The 14161-nt window shown below is 44.1% G+C and overlaps 1 protein-coding gene across 1 annotated transcript; it reads right to left on the reverse strand.

The window, feature by feature from the left end:
- Window positions 1-2098: 2098 nt before the first annotated feature.
- On the reverse strand, window positions 2099-12713 carry zgc:103482 (IHABP4_N and HABP4_PAI-RBP1 domain-containing protein). The gene is made up of 8 exons (XM_015365904.2): window positions 12249-12713; window positions 10719-10872; window positions 7797-7940; window positions 5247-5318; window positions 4747-4830; window positions 4487-4658; window positions 3180-3392; window positions 2099-2465 (listed from the first exon to the last, which is right to left on the reverse strand). The coding sequence occupies exons 1-8, from the start codon at window positions 12496-12498 to the stop codon at window positions 2409-2411; spliced, it is 1146 nt and encodes a 381-aa protein (XP_015221390.1). The 5' UTR covers window positions 12499-12713; the 3' UTR covers window positions 2099-2408.
- Between the last annotated feature and the right edge of the window lie 1448 nt (window positions 12714-14161).

Below are 14161 nucleotides of genomic sequence, written 5' to 3' on the forward strand. Positions count from 1 at the left end.
CTCCAGATTGTAATAAAACCTGCTTAACACAAAAGTGTCTGAAGGGGAGAGCTGGGATATTTCTGAAAGGCACAGGCTGCAAGCTGCTCTAGCCAGCAGCACACTCAGAACCCAATAGAGACAACTATCTTTTTATCCAGCCAAAGTCTTCAGAGGAGAAAATGCAGTTGTAGTCGACAATAGTTCCAATAACCTTATTCCCATCCTGCAGATGGTGATGGAAGGATGGCACAAGAGAGGTGAGAACAGAGTTGGAAAGCAGCAATGTTGAGAAATCATGGATAGAGCCAGAAAGGATTGGAAACTAGTTGTATACAATAATGGAATCAAAGATGTGGAGGGAGATGCTGGGTATCTTTTTGTTCCTGGCTAGAGGAGCACAGGAGTAAAAAACAAGAACAGCTCATACCACACTATATGGAAAGAATGTGGGAATTGAGGGTGTTGATACTGGGTGTATTAGAATTGAGGCTAAAAGTTAATTATCTTCTGTGCTAAAGTAAGCGAGGATGGTGACCCCTATTGGAACAATCCTCAAGTATGAGGAAGAACAGGGGGCTGATCATGAAACATCATCCATTTCATTTCAACAAAACTGGGACTGGAGAAGGACAAATGAAAATGACCACCAAGTGATGTACTGTACCTTTTTAAATGCAAGATCTACTTTTTAATTTGCCAGTCCTGTGCAATCTACCACTGTGAATTTGAAGCTCTGATATAGGAAAAACAGACTGGGCAGAGCAGTACAATAACAATACCCATCACTAAAATGACAGCAAATAAAAGCAAGTGACTCATGTGGACAAGTAATGTTCCTCTGTTTACAAAAAAGAATATCCTACCTTATGTAAACATTAGCACTGAGAAGCTTCATCACTTTTTTTTTTGCGTTGAGACTGCTGATTATGTACATGACACTTTTGTGTCCCTGCTGCTTGACATTCAGCAGTTCAGTCATGTCTATGAGGAATGCTAAATCCAGAAGCCACTGGTCCTCCTCTAATTTAGCTTATTCATCATATTTAGACAACTTGAGAAACTCTTTGATTTCAGGCAACAGCTGTCCGAACCTTGCCAAAAATGTTTGTTTTTGAAATCTCCAAACAGCAAGTCAGCAGCCTCAGCAAACACTTATTTCTCAACCCCCGACTGACCTTTTGTGCTCAGGCAGAACGCGGTTCACACAGGACACGTTTGCTGCTTTCCCTCTTGTATTAAGCCTCATGAAAACTGACTGCATGTAGTTGATATTTTAATTTTTCTACATTTCTTTTCCATAACTCACTTTTAGTGGGGAAAAATCATACATGTTCGTGTGCAGTTTTGAAATGTTGTTCTACATTTCCCTTTTTCACAGACACTAGCATTCCAGATTTGAATGTTAAAGTACAAATAACTAATCATGCTCCCATTCCTTGTGGTAACTCTGCATCATTTTCGCTCAAACACTATCAAATAGGAAAACAAACTTGTCAAACTGTTGGTGAAATTGTCACGGCCAGTCTGTTTGGCTCCACTATGCACTGTAGCGAACATGGAGTTTGTGCAGCAATAACCAAGAGACTTTTTTTAACCTTTTTTTGCGTCAGCCAGCACTCAGGGAAGAGACTTTTACAACCCAATAGAATGTTCCAGCTTAAGTTCTGGTGTTCTCTCCCACTGCTCATTAGATAGCTTCCTTAAAGCCACCAAGGAAAAAACCCTAAGCAAGATGCCTAATGAACAAAAAAAATCATATGACCCAAAGTAATTTAAGGGTAGAGATAAAAAAAAAAACAAAAAAAGACCCCTTTTCAGAGAGCCCTAATAAGCTGATCAATGATCAAAACTAAAACTTGTTCAAAGTTCAACAAAGCACATAATCCATTATTGCAACTCTGGCCTTAAGAACAGACCATTTGTTTTGATACTATGTATGAAACTCTTCAATTCTTTAGTAAATTTACTAAAGGACCAGAAATTGATCACAAAGTATTCCAAGTCTTTAGAAACCTAATGAGTCAACTGTAATAACTGCTGAATTAGAGCTAGCCAGGAGCAAGCCTGGGGATGCCCAAGCTATACTCGGTCTATAATAAATACAGCAAAACTGGTCTTCATGGAACCTCAACAGTGCATTTATTTTTTTATACAGTTAAGTTATAATTTGTATTTCCCCTTATAGTGAATAACAGCTTTCAAAATATACAGCAAGCAGAAATAAAAGCTCTGAAAAATAGTCCTTTGGCATAGTTACAAACAAAAACCAGTGTTAATCCAAAAAAGTGCAACAAACTTTCATCAAGAGGCAAACAAATTTCAGCAGCTGGGAGCCAGTTCTTGAATCCGCCACCATACTGTAGGCTCCCCGTCTCACTCCGGATCAACGTCGGCCTCTTCAGTCCCTAACCGCTGCATGTGCTCCTTCAAGCCAAGGCAGGGAAATCCTCTGGGTCATCAGGATTGGGGGCCAGAATCTGTGCCTGAAATTAAAAGTATTTCAAAGGAGAGCAAGAGACACCTTGTAGCCCTGCATCTTCAGCAGGGAAAAGGTTTCTCCTTTCGAGCAGCGTCCATAGTAGCCCAGGTTTGCGTAACCTTTACGAAGCCAATTTAACTATACTGTACAGTGTTGATACTCATTATTCCTTACACTTATACAGCACATTTCTTGACACTCCACTCAAAGTGCTTCACAGGTAATGGGGACTCCCCTCCACCACCAATGAGTTGCCCCCACATGGATGATGCGACGGCAGCCATAGTGCACCAGTATGCTCACCACACACCAGCTATCAGTGGAGAGGAGAGCAAACTGATGAAGCCAATTCATAGATGGGGATTATTAGGAGGCCATTATTGGTAAGGACCAACGGGAAATTTGGCCAGGACTCCTTGAGAAACACTCTGGGATTTGTAATGACCAGAGTCAGAACCTCAGTTTTACACCTCATCCAAAGGATGGCGTCTTTTCTACAGTAGTGTCGCCATCACTATACTGGGGCATTGTGGGTCCCACCACACAGACTGCAGACTGGTACTGGCTACTCCAATACCTCTTCAGCAGCAGCCTTAGGTCTTCCCCAGGAGTCTCCCATCCAGGTACTGGCCAGGCTCACACCTTGGAGCTCCTTGGCAGCTGGGGCCACCACCCCAGAGAGCAGGGACCCCCCCCCCCGAGGCAAGAGCGGACCTACCACTTCCGCACGCGGTGGTGGCGGCGGCGGCGTAGCCGTGGCCTCCGTCCTCGCCGCCGCTCCCCGGCCTCTTCCTCCCCGGCCCCCGCGGCCGCCCCGGCCCTGCCGCGACAGGCTGCCGAAGTTGATGTCCAGCTGGGTGGTGATGTCGTTGGCCGGCCTGCGGAAGAAGTGGTGGTCCTCGTCGTCCTCATCGGATTCCTCCTTCAGGTTCTGGATGCGGAGGAAATAAAGGGCAACAGTCATGGCTCAGAGAGCTCCCTGATAGAAAGACAGAACAGCACAGAACTAGTGCAAGAACAGGCTGGACACAGCCCCAGAGTTGAGAGGACTCTTATTGGGGAAGTGTAATGAAAATTGATAGGATGCTATGGAGCCAAAATAGCCTACACTACAGATCATTTTTCTGTCCATTTTCCATCTGCCTCTTTTGGCTTCTTCTTTTGTGCACCTCTGCAGGATCGCCAAAGGTAGGAAGTTAGCTACCGAGTCAGCTGCCCTAGGAAACCAGCTTCCACTGGGCAGAACCGAGTGCCGCTGGATCCATCTGCATCAACACGGCAGAATTTGTTAGTCAGCATCCTAGTTATATTTGCAAATGGTACAAAAAATGGGGGAAGTGGCAAGACGAGGAGAAAAAAAAACATTCGGACAACTGGAAATGAAATTTGATATTGACACAAGAGCAAAGTGACCCATGCTGTAAATCGGAACATGCACCTGGGAACTGCAAAATGAAAGGATCTGGGTATTGAAGCCGAGTATGCCATGGCCTCACTGCGACATGGGGAACTACTTCGAACTGAGTGCCTGATTGTAAAGAAAAAGGTGTGCAATTTAAACCAAGAAAAGTTACACGCAAGCTTTAAAGCACACTAGTAGGATCTTAGAACATGTTCAGTTTTGTTCACAATATTACAAAAAGATAAAGCCTTAGAAAATGTTCAAAAGCACAACAAGAACAATTGCTGAAATCGCATCAGTCGACAATCGAAAGTTTTATCCACTTGGATCAAATCCAAGGTGTAGATAAGTTCAACCCATAGGACTATTTAACACTTAGCATTGAAATATGGACATTGTGTCTTAGACACTAAAAGCGGCGCCATTTAGGAAATATTACAAAACTACATAAAGCTGTGGGTATCTGGTTCTCCACTACATGGCCTGTTCCACATTGGAGAATCTAAATTATTTTTGAAGGAGCTCATAATCTACCATTCGTAAGTAATTAGTAAGGTGCACTGAATGGCATTCCTCCTTTGCCACCTTATTTTCTTTAACACAGAATACAAAGGACTGCTTACATCTAGGTACTTAGACTTGTGAATCACAACAGCCTTTGAAGGCACACTGGTCTCTGGTTTGCGAATGTTGAATTCCTTCTTTGGTCGGTTTTGTTCCTGTAGCGCTTTCCACTCGTCCAAAGTCATCTCCGCCACATAATCTTCACGGACTTCTCCCTCGCCCTCTGTCCCCCTGCAACAGCAAGTGCAGAGAAGTGATGCGCCGTAGTCGCCCGCGTTGCCCTGGGCAGCTGAAGGCTGCCGAATCAAGGCCTACTCACTGGTTCTCCGCATCCCCTTCCGGGGCGCCGTGCGCCTCCTCCGTGTCTCCCGCCTCTTCATTGGGAACGCCGTGCTCCATGTCACTGCGAAAACAGCCTCCGCTCATTAGCATCCTCCTCTGGTATATGCGGATTCAGTGTGGACATCTGAAAACCGGGATTTTCCATCTTTGCTATGCCAGGACCTTAATATATATATATACACAAACTTTTTATACAAACACTGAATACAGACTAAACTACGTCTACACCCCTGGGGGTCCTGAATACAGTAGGTATTCCAACAAGTAACTGCAAAGAACAGGTGCTATTTCCCCTCCCAGTTAAACCCCTAAACTGGACTTTAGCGCTGTACAGTGGGCCTGCTGGATTGTACTCCCAGAAGAACAAAGGGAATGCCATGTATTCATTAAGCCATGGAAAACACACATTAGCCACATGCTTCGAACAAAATGACAAATGTTACATAGACCAGTACTACTCATTTTTAAAAATCATACCTCATTTCATCCTTAACGCTTCCCCAGTTCCGAGGTCCCCCTCCTCCACGCTTTTCTTCAGGCCTAATACCCCTAAAAATGACGACACGTAGAATCCCCATTAGTCCATTCTTGTTTTCTCAAAAGGTAAGTAGGACTTCTAAGGAGATCTACTTGATTTAGAAAGCAGGTGAGATACATTTTAAAACAGGAACCACCTACACAAGGCAGGTCAACACAACACTACCTACCCTGTCCTCCGTCTTGGAGGTGGGAAATGCCTTAAAATATTGCACTGAACACCGTAAAGACCAGTCAAGTCTGGGCTTCAGAAGAAAAAAAACTCTTTAGGACTACCAGTTTTTCTTGAGTCGTTTTCTAACCTTTCCGCTTGACTTAATTTCTAACCTATTGCAGTCTTCCAACACCATGAGTGGTCAATTAGGCATTTATTCTCTACAACTGCAAATGCAAATTTGCATATTCAAAAGCTTATAAATAAACAATGAAGTATATGGCTGTGGAAAATTCAGAAATGAAGTACAGAGATCACAAAGGCACCCGTTATATGCCAAGGGTTTTGTTTGAAAAGAAAACTTCAATCATAACAGCAACAATTAAGATGAAGTAGCTTACTGTATCCAACTATAAAGCAGGAAAAAAATACCAGCAGTTCATAATGAGAACTAAATGGCAATTTAAAGAAAGGAACCACCCAGCATAATTTATGGTTTCAATTTAGCAGGCAGTTGAGTTACCCAATATTTAAGTATTACCCAGTGACTTTTTAAAATCACCTTCCGTGTTAAATATATTACTTATGTTTGTGAAGTACATCTTGGGATGGGAAGCTTTATCCAAGAAAATATTAACACAAAAAAAGCCTCTTTCACATAAGAAAGATCGGCAGTCGGGTATTCTGAACTATTTATCCCTTGTGTTTTTCTACATCAACTATGCTATTTATCAATTTACAGTAATAAATTTGATTCATTTCTAACTATATTATTAAAGTACTACTTGATTGCCGAGATTAGACACTACAGCAGGGGTGCCCAAGCAGTCAATCGATCATAAGAATATTTGGCAAAAAAATAAAGAGGCTCTTTGACTATCTTTTTTGATAGCCTAAAAATTCATTCAGATCTGTGCATGTAATGTCCTACATTTTACTGCTCTTGTGTGCGTTTAACCCTTGTCAAATGGGTTGTAAAAGTCTCTTCCCCGAGTCCTGGCTGACACTGGGGGTGAGGAGACCACAGGCTACCAACGTTCCCTTGGTTACTGCCGCACGAACCCCACATTCGCTACAATGCATAGTGGAGCAAAACAGACTGTCCGTGACAAATTCGCTAACTGTTTGATAAGTGCATTTGCTTATTTGACAGCTGTAGTGTTTGAGCGAAAATGATGAGACCAAAAACTTACCGTTACCACAAGGAATGGGAGCATGATAATTTTTGTATACAAAATGTATGATGTGGACTTTCCCGCTAAAAGCGAGTTACGGAAAAGAACAGTGGAAAACTTAAAATCTCGGTTTTCAGAAGGCCTAATACAAGAGGGAAAGCGGCAGTCATCGCATTGTTCTGCGTGAGCCGCGTCCTGGCTAAACACAAGAAAGCGCTTGCTGAGGCTGCCGACTCTCCGTTTGGAGAGGTCAAAAACGGACATTTTTGGCAAGGTTCAGATAGATCTCACACTGGTAGATCGCGCTGGACTGGCAAATGACTTTACATTAAAAAAAGGCTGGGCACCCCTGCTCTACAGGGACAACTGCAGGAAAGCACTGAACTACAGGACCACAAAGTTCAGGAGGTCGAGAAAACCTCCATACCGTTCCCATCGGTCATTATTCTGACCGACACATTAGCAAAATAACATGGGGACAACAGCTCCAGTGCAAGACAAAGCAATACTTCTAATGAATAACCGTGACAAATGGAGGTAGGTGACTATTTGACAGCAAAGAATAAGGAGGCAAATAAAATTCTCTTTCAACAAAACCTAATGTTTATATTGATTAGCATATAACTGGACGTCTACCTGTTGCATCGTGCCAACGCCTGTAAGCAATCCTGCTGAATAACCCTCCCAAAAAAAATGAATCCGCTATCTCTATATTTAATGAAAGGTTACTTTCATCAAAAACTCAAATGCATCATCTTTTAAAGAAAAAAAGATAAGCAAAATGACTAAAGAATCCCTGACTAATGGCTTTGCAGTCCTTCTGTCTAGTGATATTTTTTCCCCACATAAGATCAAACCACTTAAGCGGTATTAAACCAGGCCTGAAGAGAATACTGATGACCAAGTGCCTAATTTTCCCACAGTCCAGCTCTAATTAATCACCAGCTTAATCTCCATGCTGAAAATCCAAACTTAAATCAGACTTTCCAAGTCCAACTTAAACAAGAGTGCCAGGAACAAGACACATTTCTGCAAAAATGACAGTTTCAAGAACTCCATGACTTTCAGGTATACACAAGTTGTACATTTCCAGTTCTCTCTTTTTTTGGTCTCCCCAGCCCAATTCAGTTTGGGATAGAAACCAAAAAAATCATTCCTTACGCTCGGTCACTTCCACTGTGGCGTTCAAATTCTCTTTTGCCCCTCTGATCGAAACCGTCGAAGCTTCTGAAAAAAGTGCCGCCTCTTCCTCCCCGGCCTCGTCCTCCTCGGCCTCTCATCCCCCGGTCAAACTGGTCAGATGGCCTGAAATGACACAGAGGTATGGGTTATGCAGGAAATTCCTGAATATCTTAAAAAAAAAGGGAATTATTCATGTTTCTACATAAAGCCCAGAATACAAGGCCCAGCACACAGTAATACAAAAGACACTGCATCTCTTAGTTTGTCCTAGGTACATTTGTGTGGATGTGAAAAAAGAAAATGCTGAATCATGTTCCTGTAGAGAAGCGGACACAAACAAGCTCTTGATTTTTATAGATACAATTTTTAGACCATTTGTTTTGGTAAAATCAGAAGTAAACATTTCAAGGTTTGTTTATCAACTACTAAGTGTAACGAACAGTTCTTTCCGGACCCTATGCGGACGACACAATCCGACGAAGTGGGGGAACACTGGGGAAACGTCATGCAGGAATACGGGGCTGAAGACAGGGGGGCGTGTCCAGGGTGCGCTGGTGCACGGGGGAGGTGTGGCCGAGGCGAACAATCCAAAAGTGTAATCCTTAGAGTATCCAAAACACAAGGGTAAGTCCAAAACCAGGAGATCCATCAGAACGCGGAATTAAAACACGAAGGCCGGGTTGGAACCGGCGGACAGGGAACAGGAACGGGAACCGAGATTAAAACCTTAATAGGACCAGGCGCTTCCAGGTCCCGGACTCGCACGATACGGAAATCAGATGCAAAGCCCGGATGAGCGTCAGCGCCTGGCTTTTAAGGTGGGCTGGGAATAGGGAGCAGGTGCATAGGATAGAGTCTCACGTGAAAGGGCTGGAGCACCCTTAAGGAGGGGGAACTATAATCGTGACACTAAGCCCAAGAAGTACAGCAGAAAACCCTACTATATAAAAACAAATCGAGCTGTTTTGGGCTAAAACACAAGGATACAATCCGTCCTGATCAGCAAGGTAACGGAATAATTAACTTCAGGACAGAAAATAGAAAAGGGATGATACCAATTCCCAAATTTCAGAAATCCTTAAAGCAATTTAAATATCCCTACCACTGAAATCTGTTTATGGGAACATTAACATTATTGCAACAGGAGCACTTTTCAGACAATACAAAAACATGCTAAGCAGTCCTTACTCAAACCTGGGTTTTTCAGTCTTCTCACTGCAAAATTGAAGCTATACATAACCATCCCATGCCTGAAAAACTGAAACTTCTGACAAATTTTCTTCCAACACTGTGGTTACTAATACATGGTGACAACAGGGCAAACCCAGATACATCTTTCCAAAGATAATTGATCATTTAAGATGGTCACAACTGATTGCAATTCATCAAAAGTTAAACCATAACAGACATTTTGATATCCTACATGAAGCAGTTTTTCAGATGGAGCTCTCTGGGCACAGCTTAAATAAAATCAGTTTGGAGGAGGGCAGGGGTTTAACAAACATTTTCCCCCACCACCACCCCCACCGTATCTACATCGTGACACTGCTGGATTCTCCCTCCCCATCTCTCTCTGGTCAGGATTAATTCTCACGCTCGTCCTCGCTATCACTGCTCAAGCGCAAGACGTCTTCGGGGAAGTCTGACGAAACCTGGCCAGGACTGGAATCCCATCAAGGCTGTAGGCCTGTTTTGTGCTTCCACAACAGGCTCCAGTTTGCCATGGCTCTTGGCAGACCAAACTGCAACCTCTAGAGCTGTGGTTACTAGCCTGTGTTTGATCTTATTGTGTGTGCAATCTTCCTGTTTTGTAATGCAAGAGGTCTCCTAAATGCACAATACAAAACCTAGCCTAAAAGATGGATTTCTGGTTTGAGGAGTTTGGGGAAATAGTTATGCATTACCTCCAAGAGCCTTGCTGGTCTGTGCACTTTTCTGAATCAGCATGCGAGATTCCCTCAAAATTAGAAAAAAAAAGTAGATGTGTACCAGTTGTGAGCTTCTGCTATTTCAAAGCAATAAATCCTCCTGGAAAAACAGTATTTCAGCAGGCAAGCAAGCAAGCAACTTGCACAACCTGAAGTAAATCCTGGAAGGTATGTACAAATAATTCTCCACAGTGTCACGCAGCAGAGCAGATTTATTTAAGAATACGTTTCTTTAAAAGGGTGCTGCATGGATAGAATTGTGCTGTAACTATAACTTTACTCTAAAAATGAATTTAGGTGATTGTGTTACATTTTAAAATATCCCCATGCAAGAATGGTATCCAGACAACTGGATATCCTAAAAGAAGCAGTACTTCAGATGCAGTGCTATAAACTAATCACACTGCTGAGGCCCCAGAGCTACAAGGCACCAAGAGCTCTGAAGCACATCCACAAGACATCCAGCAGCTATATCACCCTGCAACTCACAAGTGGCAGCCCAGTGAAGCTCAGCAGGAGTGAGCCTGGTCAGTACCTGGACGCGAGACTCCTGGGAAAGCTAAGGCTGCTGCTGGAAGAGGTTAGTGGGGACAGCAGGTGGTGCTCACTTTGTGGCCTGTGTGGGTCCTAATGCTCCAGTACAGTGCCACTACACTGTGAAGAAGTGACGGCCTTCAGACGAGACGCAAAACCAAGGTCCTGTCTCTCTGTGGTCATTTCAAAACCCAGGGTGTTGGCCGATGTCCTGGCCAATCGTCCCCCTGGCCTTTACCAATCACGGCCTCCTACTAATCCCCATCTACGAAATGCCTTTATCACTCTGTTCTCCTCCCCGCTAATAACTGGCATGTGCTGAGCACACTGGCACACTATGGCTATGGTGGTGGTGGAGGGGAGTCCCCAGTACCTGTAAAGCACTTTGAGTGGAGTGCCCAGAAAAGCGCTATATAAAAGTGTAAGGAATTATTATTACTTCTCCACCGAGAAGTCAAGGGGCGCTTCCGGCTCATTGGGGCGCCTCTCCCGGAACACCTCGCGCCGCTCGCTGTACACCACCTTCACCTCCGTCCCTCTGTTCTCATTCTGACCCAGCAGGCCGGGGGCGCGGGGGGGCTGCTGCCGGGAGCCTGCAGGCGAGGAGAGAGGCACAGGGTCAGCCACCTTAACGTCGACCCCGCTCACCAGTCTGCACCCCACACCAGGGCGCCTCCCAGCCGGGATCCGAGCAGGTGACCACGCACCCCTCAAGCGTCACACAGCGCTCTAGGCGTACTAGCCACAGTCCCATCTTGCGGTTCGGTTCTGCCCAGAGAGAAGAGCCCAGCGCACACCGTGTCAGCAGCAGCACTGTCGCTGTGCAGTGCTGACCTAGGCAGGATTCAGTCGACATTCTGCACAGGCATTTTCAGCTGCAGTAACACGACTCTCCACTCTCGAAAACATGCTTATTCAGGCACTGTCCGCAGGCCTGGACAGAATTCGCTCCATGCAGGACAGACCTTCAAAAAGGTCATTCAAGGAAGCAGTTTTTTTCCAATTTTTTACCTAAGGAGGGGTATTTTTATTACAGACCTTTCTGCACCGACATAAGCATTTCAAACATTTTCACTGAAAAAAAGGCCTTTTCACCTAGCTAGAATTTCAGGACACAAACGCCTCCTTTTAACTTATTAAATGAGACGACGTGCCGAAACTACGGCGGCTATCCTCGAAAACTGCTAAGTGGATCCAATCTACATCTGGTCCTCCAATGATTCAGCACCCGCTTGGCGCCGACGGCTCGATCACCGCCAGCACCCCTCTGCTTCTGAAAGCAGATGAGAAACGATGGATAAATAATAACGACGATACTGAACACTTAAACTGTCATTTAAGGTGTTGCAGGGGGTAAATTACGTGCACAACCATTTATATAGCTCAAAATGACTTTTGGGGTGGGGGGAGCTATAAACCTGCATTTTTCTTTACGAGTTATTTACTCCCGCTGTGCGACTTTTGCATGCAGACGGAAAAACTCGCTGTGTAGGAGGAGGTACAACAACACGAACTTGCATCACAGATGCACTCAATTGCGATAAATTGAATACAATTAAGTGCACGGGCCTCATCCAAACTAACCACAAGACGATGGCGTTTGTATATATAAAAAAAAAAGAGTGCTACATCGAAAGAGACTGTAGAGGGGGGGAAGTCTAACAGCACTTCATCAATAAACACTACGTTGATGAAACCATTTCTTTTAAAATGGCCAAGTATCAGAATGCATAACTTGGAGAACTGCTTATTCACCTTTCACGAAAGCAAAGCATCGTATCTAGACAAAGTCTTTCATTGTCAATGCACCCTTCCCCCCCCTTCCGCCCCGTAATACCAATAAAACCCAAAATCTTCACGTTTAACCCACAAATTATTCGCCTCACATCTAACCTGCGGGTGAGGAAAATCTGCCTCTGACTTTAGTCTATTTTTTTACCCACTTAATTTCTCATCTGAGCCTCATCACCTTCGCTTCCAAGGAACACGGGGACCTTCCTATCCTTCTGAGATTCCTTTTTCCCAGGCTTCGCTGTCCCGCCGCTTCCTTTCTTACTCTCCTCTTTCTTCTTCCTCTTCTTCTTCTCCTCCTCGGCCTCCCGGAGGATGTCAAAGGGGTCGGCTTCGTCATCCAGGAGCTGATCGAAGCGGTTCATCACCGCGCACCCGAAAGTCTCTTGCATGGCGGTAGAGACCGGGCTGGTCACTACTCCCTTCATTTCCAGCGTCTTAAACAGGCAACCTAATTCCAAGAAGATTCCCAAACCCTAGCTCTGCTTCAGGAGGCTGCAAGGAGGCGACGCGTTCATCCTCCGTTACTCCACAACCACTACCCTCACTTGCTGCCGCCCGAGTTGCTAGCGCTGCTGCTGCTGCTGCAGGTCAACAGGTGAAACGCCAATATGGCGGTTTCGTTAAATACGCCCCGACCTCTGCGCCTGATTAGTATTCATAAGCTGTTAAAGGAGAAGAGGGAGTGACCTCCCCCAGTCTGTGCATCTGGGAGCACTTCGGTGTGAGCATGTTTTCTCCGCGAAGAGACAAGATCTCCAATTACTGCGCAGCAAAACATTGCCCAAGACCGATTCGAGGGATATATGGAAAAGAATCCGACAAAAGTTTTAAAGGCAAAAGTAATGTCTACACAATGTATCACGAAACATGATAAACACAAGAAAGAGAGGATATTAAAGGAAAGGGAGGAATGGCAGCCGTTTGATCCAAGAACAAACGTTAACCTGTTTCTTCCCTTGTATTTCTGTCGAGTGATTTTCCTCAACACGGACTTTTTATTCCTGAATAAACTAGATTTGCATTTGTGCTGGTCTTGAAGGTTTTGAACCATAGCAGTTCGACTCAGTGGAGGTGCTGTATTATTAATTGTAGTGATTTGCGTGAATACATTTTTAAATGGGTACAAACTACTACATTTACTGTAAATGAACTAGTGTTGACCATTTTAGTATACAGCTTGATTTTAACTTATCCTTTTGCTAAACATCCCAAAAAGTAAGTTGGTGTATTGTATAAAGAATACAAAAAAGTATTTTATTGTTGATATCTTGGAGAAAGCAGGAATGTAAGAAAACCTGTTATGTTAGTAAAACTACCATGTCTAAATCTGCATCTGTCTAAGATGACTAGCCTGTACCTCCCAGACACCCAAAGAATAGTCATCATTAAATATATTTTATTTACTTGAAATCTATGATTGAAATCTATTTTGTTGCTGTATATATTTACTTTTGATTTATGAACATAGTGAAGTGAGTCAGCAGCTTCTTTCATTTGACCCCACCTGTCACCTTATCATAGGATGTGCCGTAGTACTTATTAAATCATTACCTACTTAGCACAGGCACTAAAATACTGATAAGCATTCTTTTGGAGACAATTACAAATACATTAACTTCCTACCTTCTCCTTATCCATTATGAGACAATCAGTTACTCCTGCTGAGGGTTGCAATAGCCTGGAACCTATCCCAGCAGTACAGGGTCCAAGCCGAGACTGCACCCTGGACAGCAAATCCCTCCCAGTGCACACACATACATAAACACAAATGGGAAACACCAATTAAAATAGCCAATATTTCTTTCAGAAGCTGACAGGAAACCAGACTACCCAGAGAAGTAGTATGATGAAATACTACTAGGCAGTGCGGTGGCTTTGTGGCTAAGGATCTGTGCCTGTGACTGGAAGGTTGCTGGTTCATATCCCGTGGCTGTCAGAAAAATCCTACTCTGTTGGGCCCCTGAGCAAGGCCCTTAGCCCGTCTACATTGTATGGGCGACAGGGCCTTCTCCTGTTATGCCCCCAAGCTCTGGAACTCTTTGCCCAAGGATATCAGAGAGTCACCTTCTCTAAACTCCTTCAAATCCA

This window comes from Lepisosteus oculatus, chromosome 3 (assembly GCF_040954835.1).
Source record: "Lepisosteus oculatus isolate fLepOcu1 chromosome 3, fLepOcu1.hap2, whole genome shotgun sequence".
NCBI classification, from domain to species: domain Eukaryota; kingdom Metazoa; phylum Chordata; class Actinopteri; order Semionotiformes; family Lepisosteidae; genus Lepisosteus; species Lepisosteus oculatus.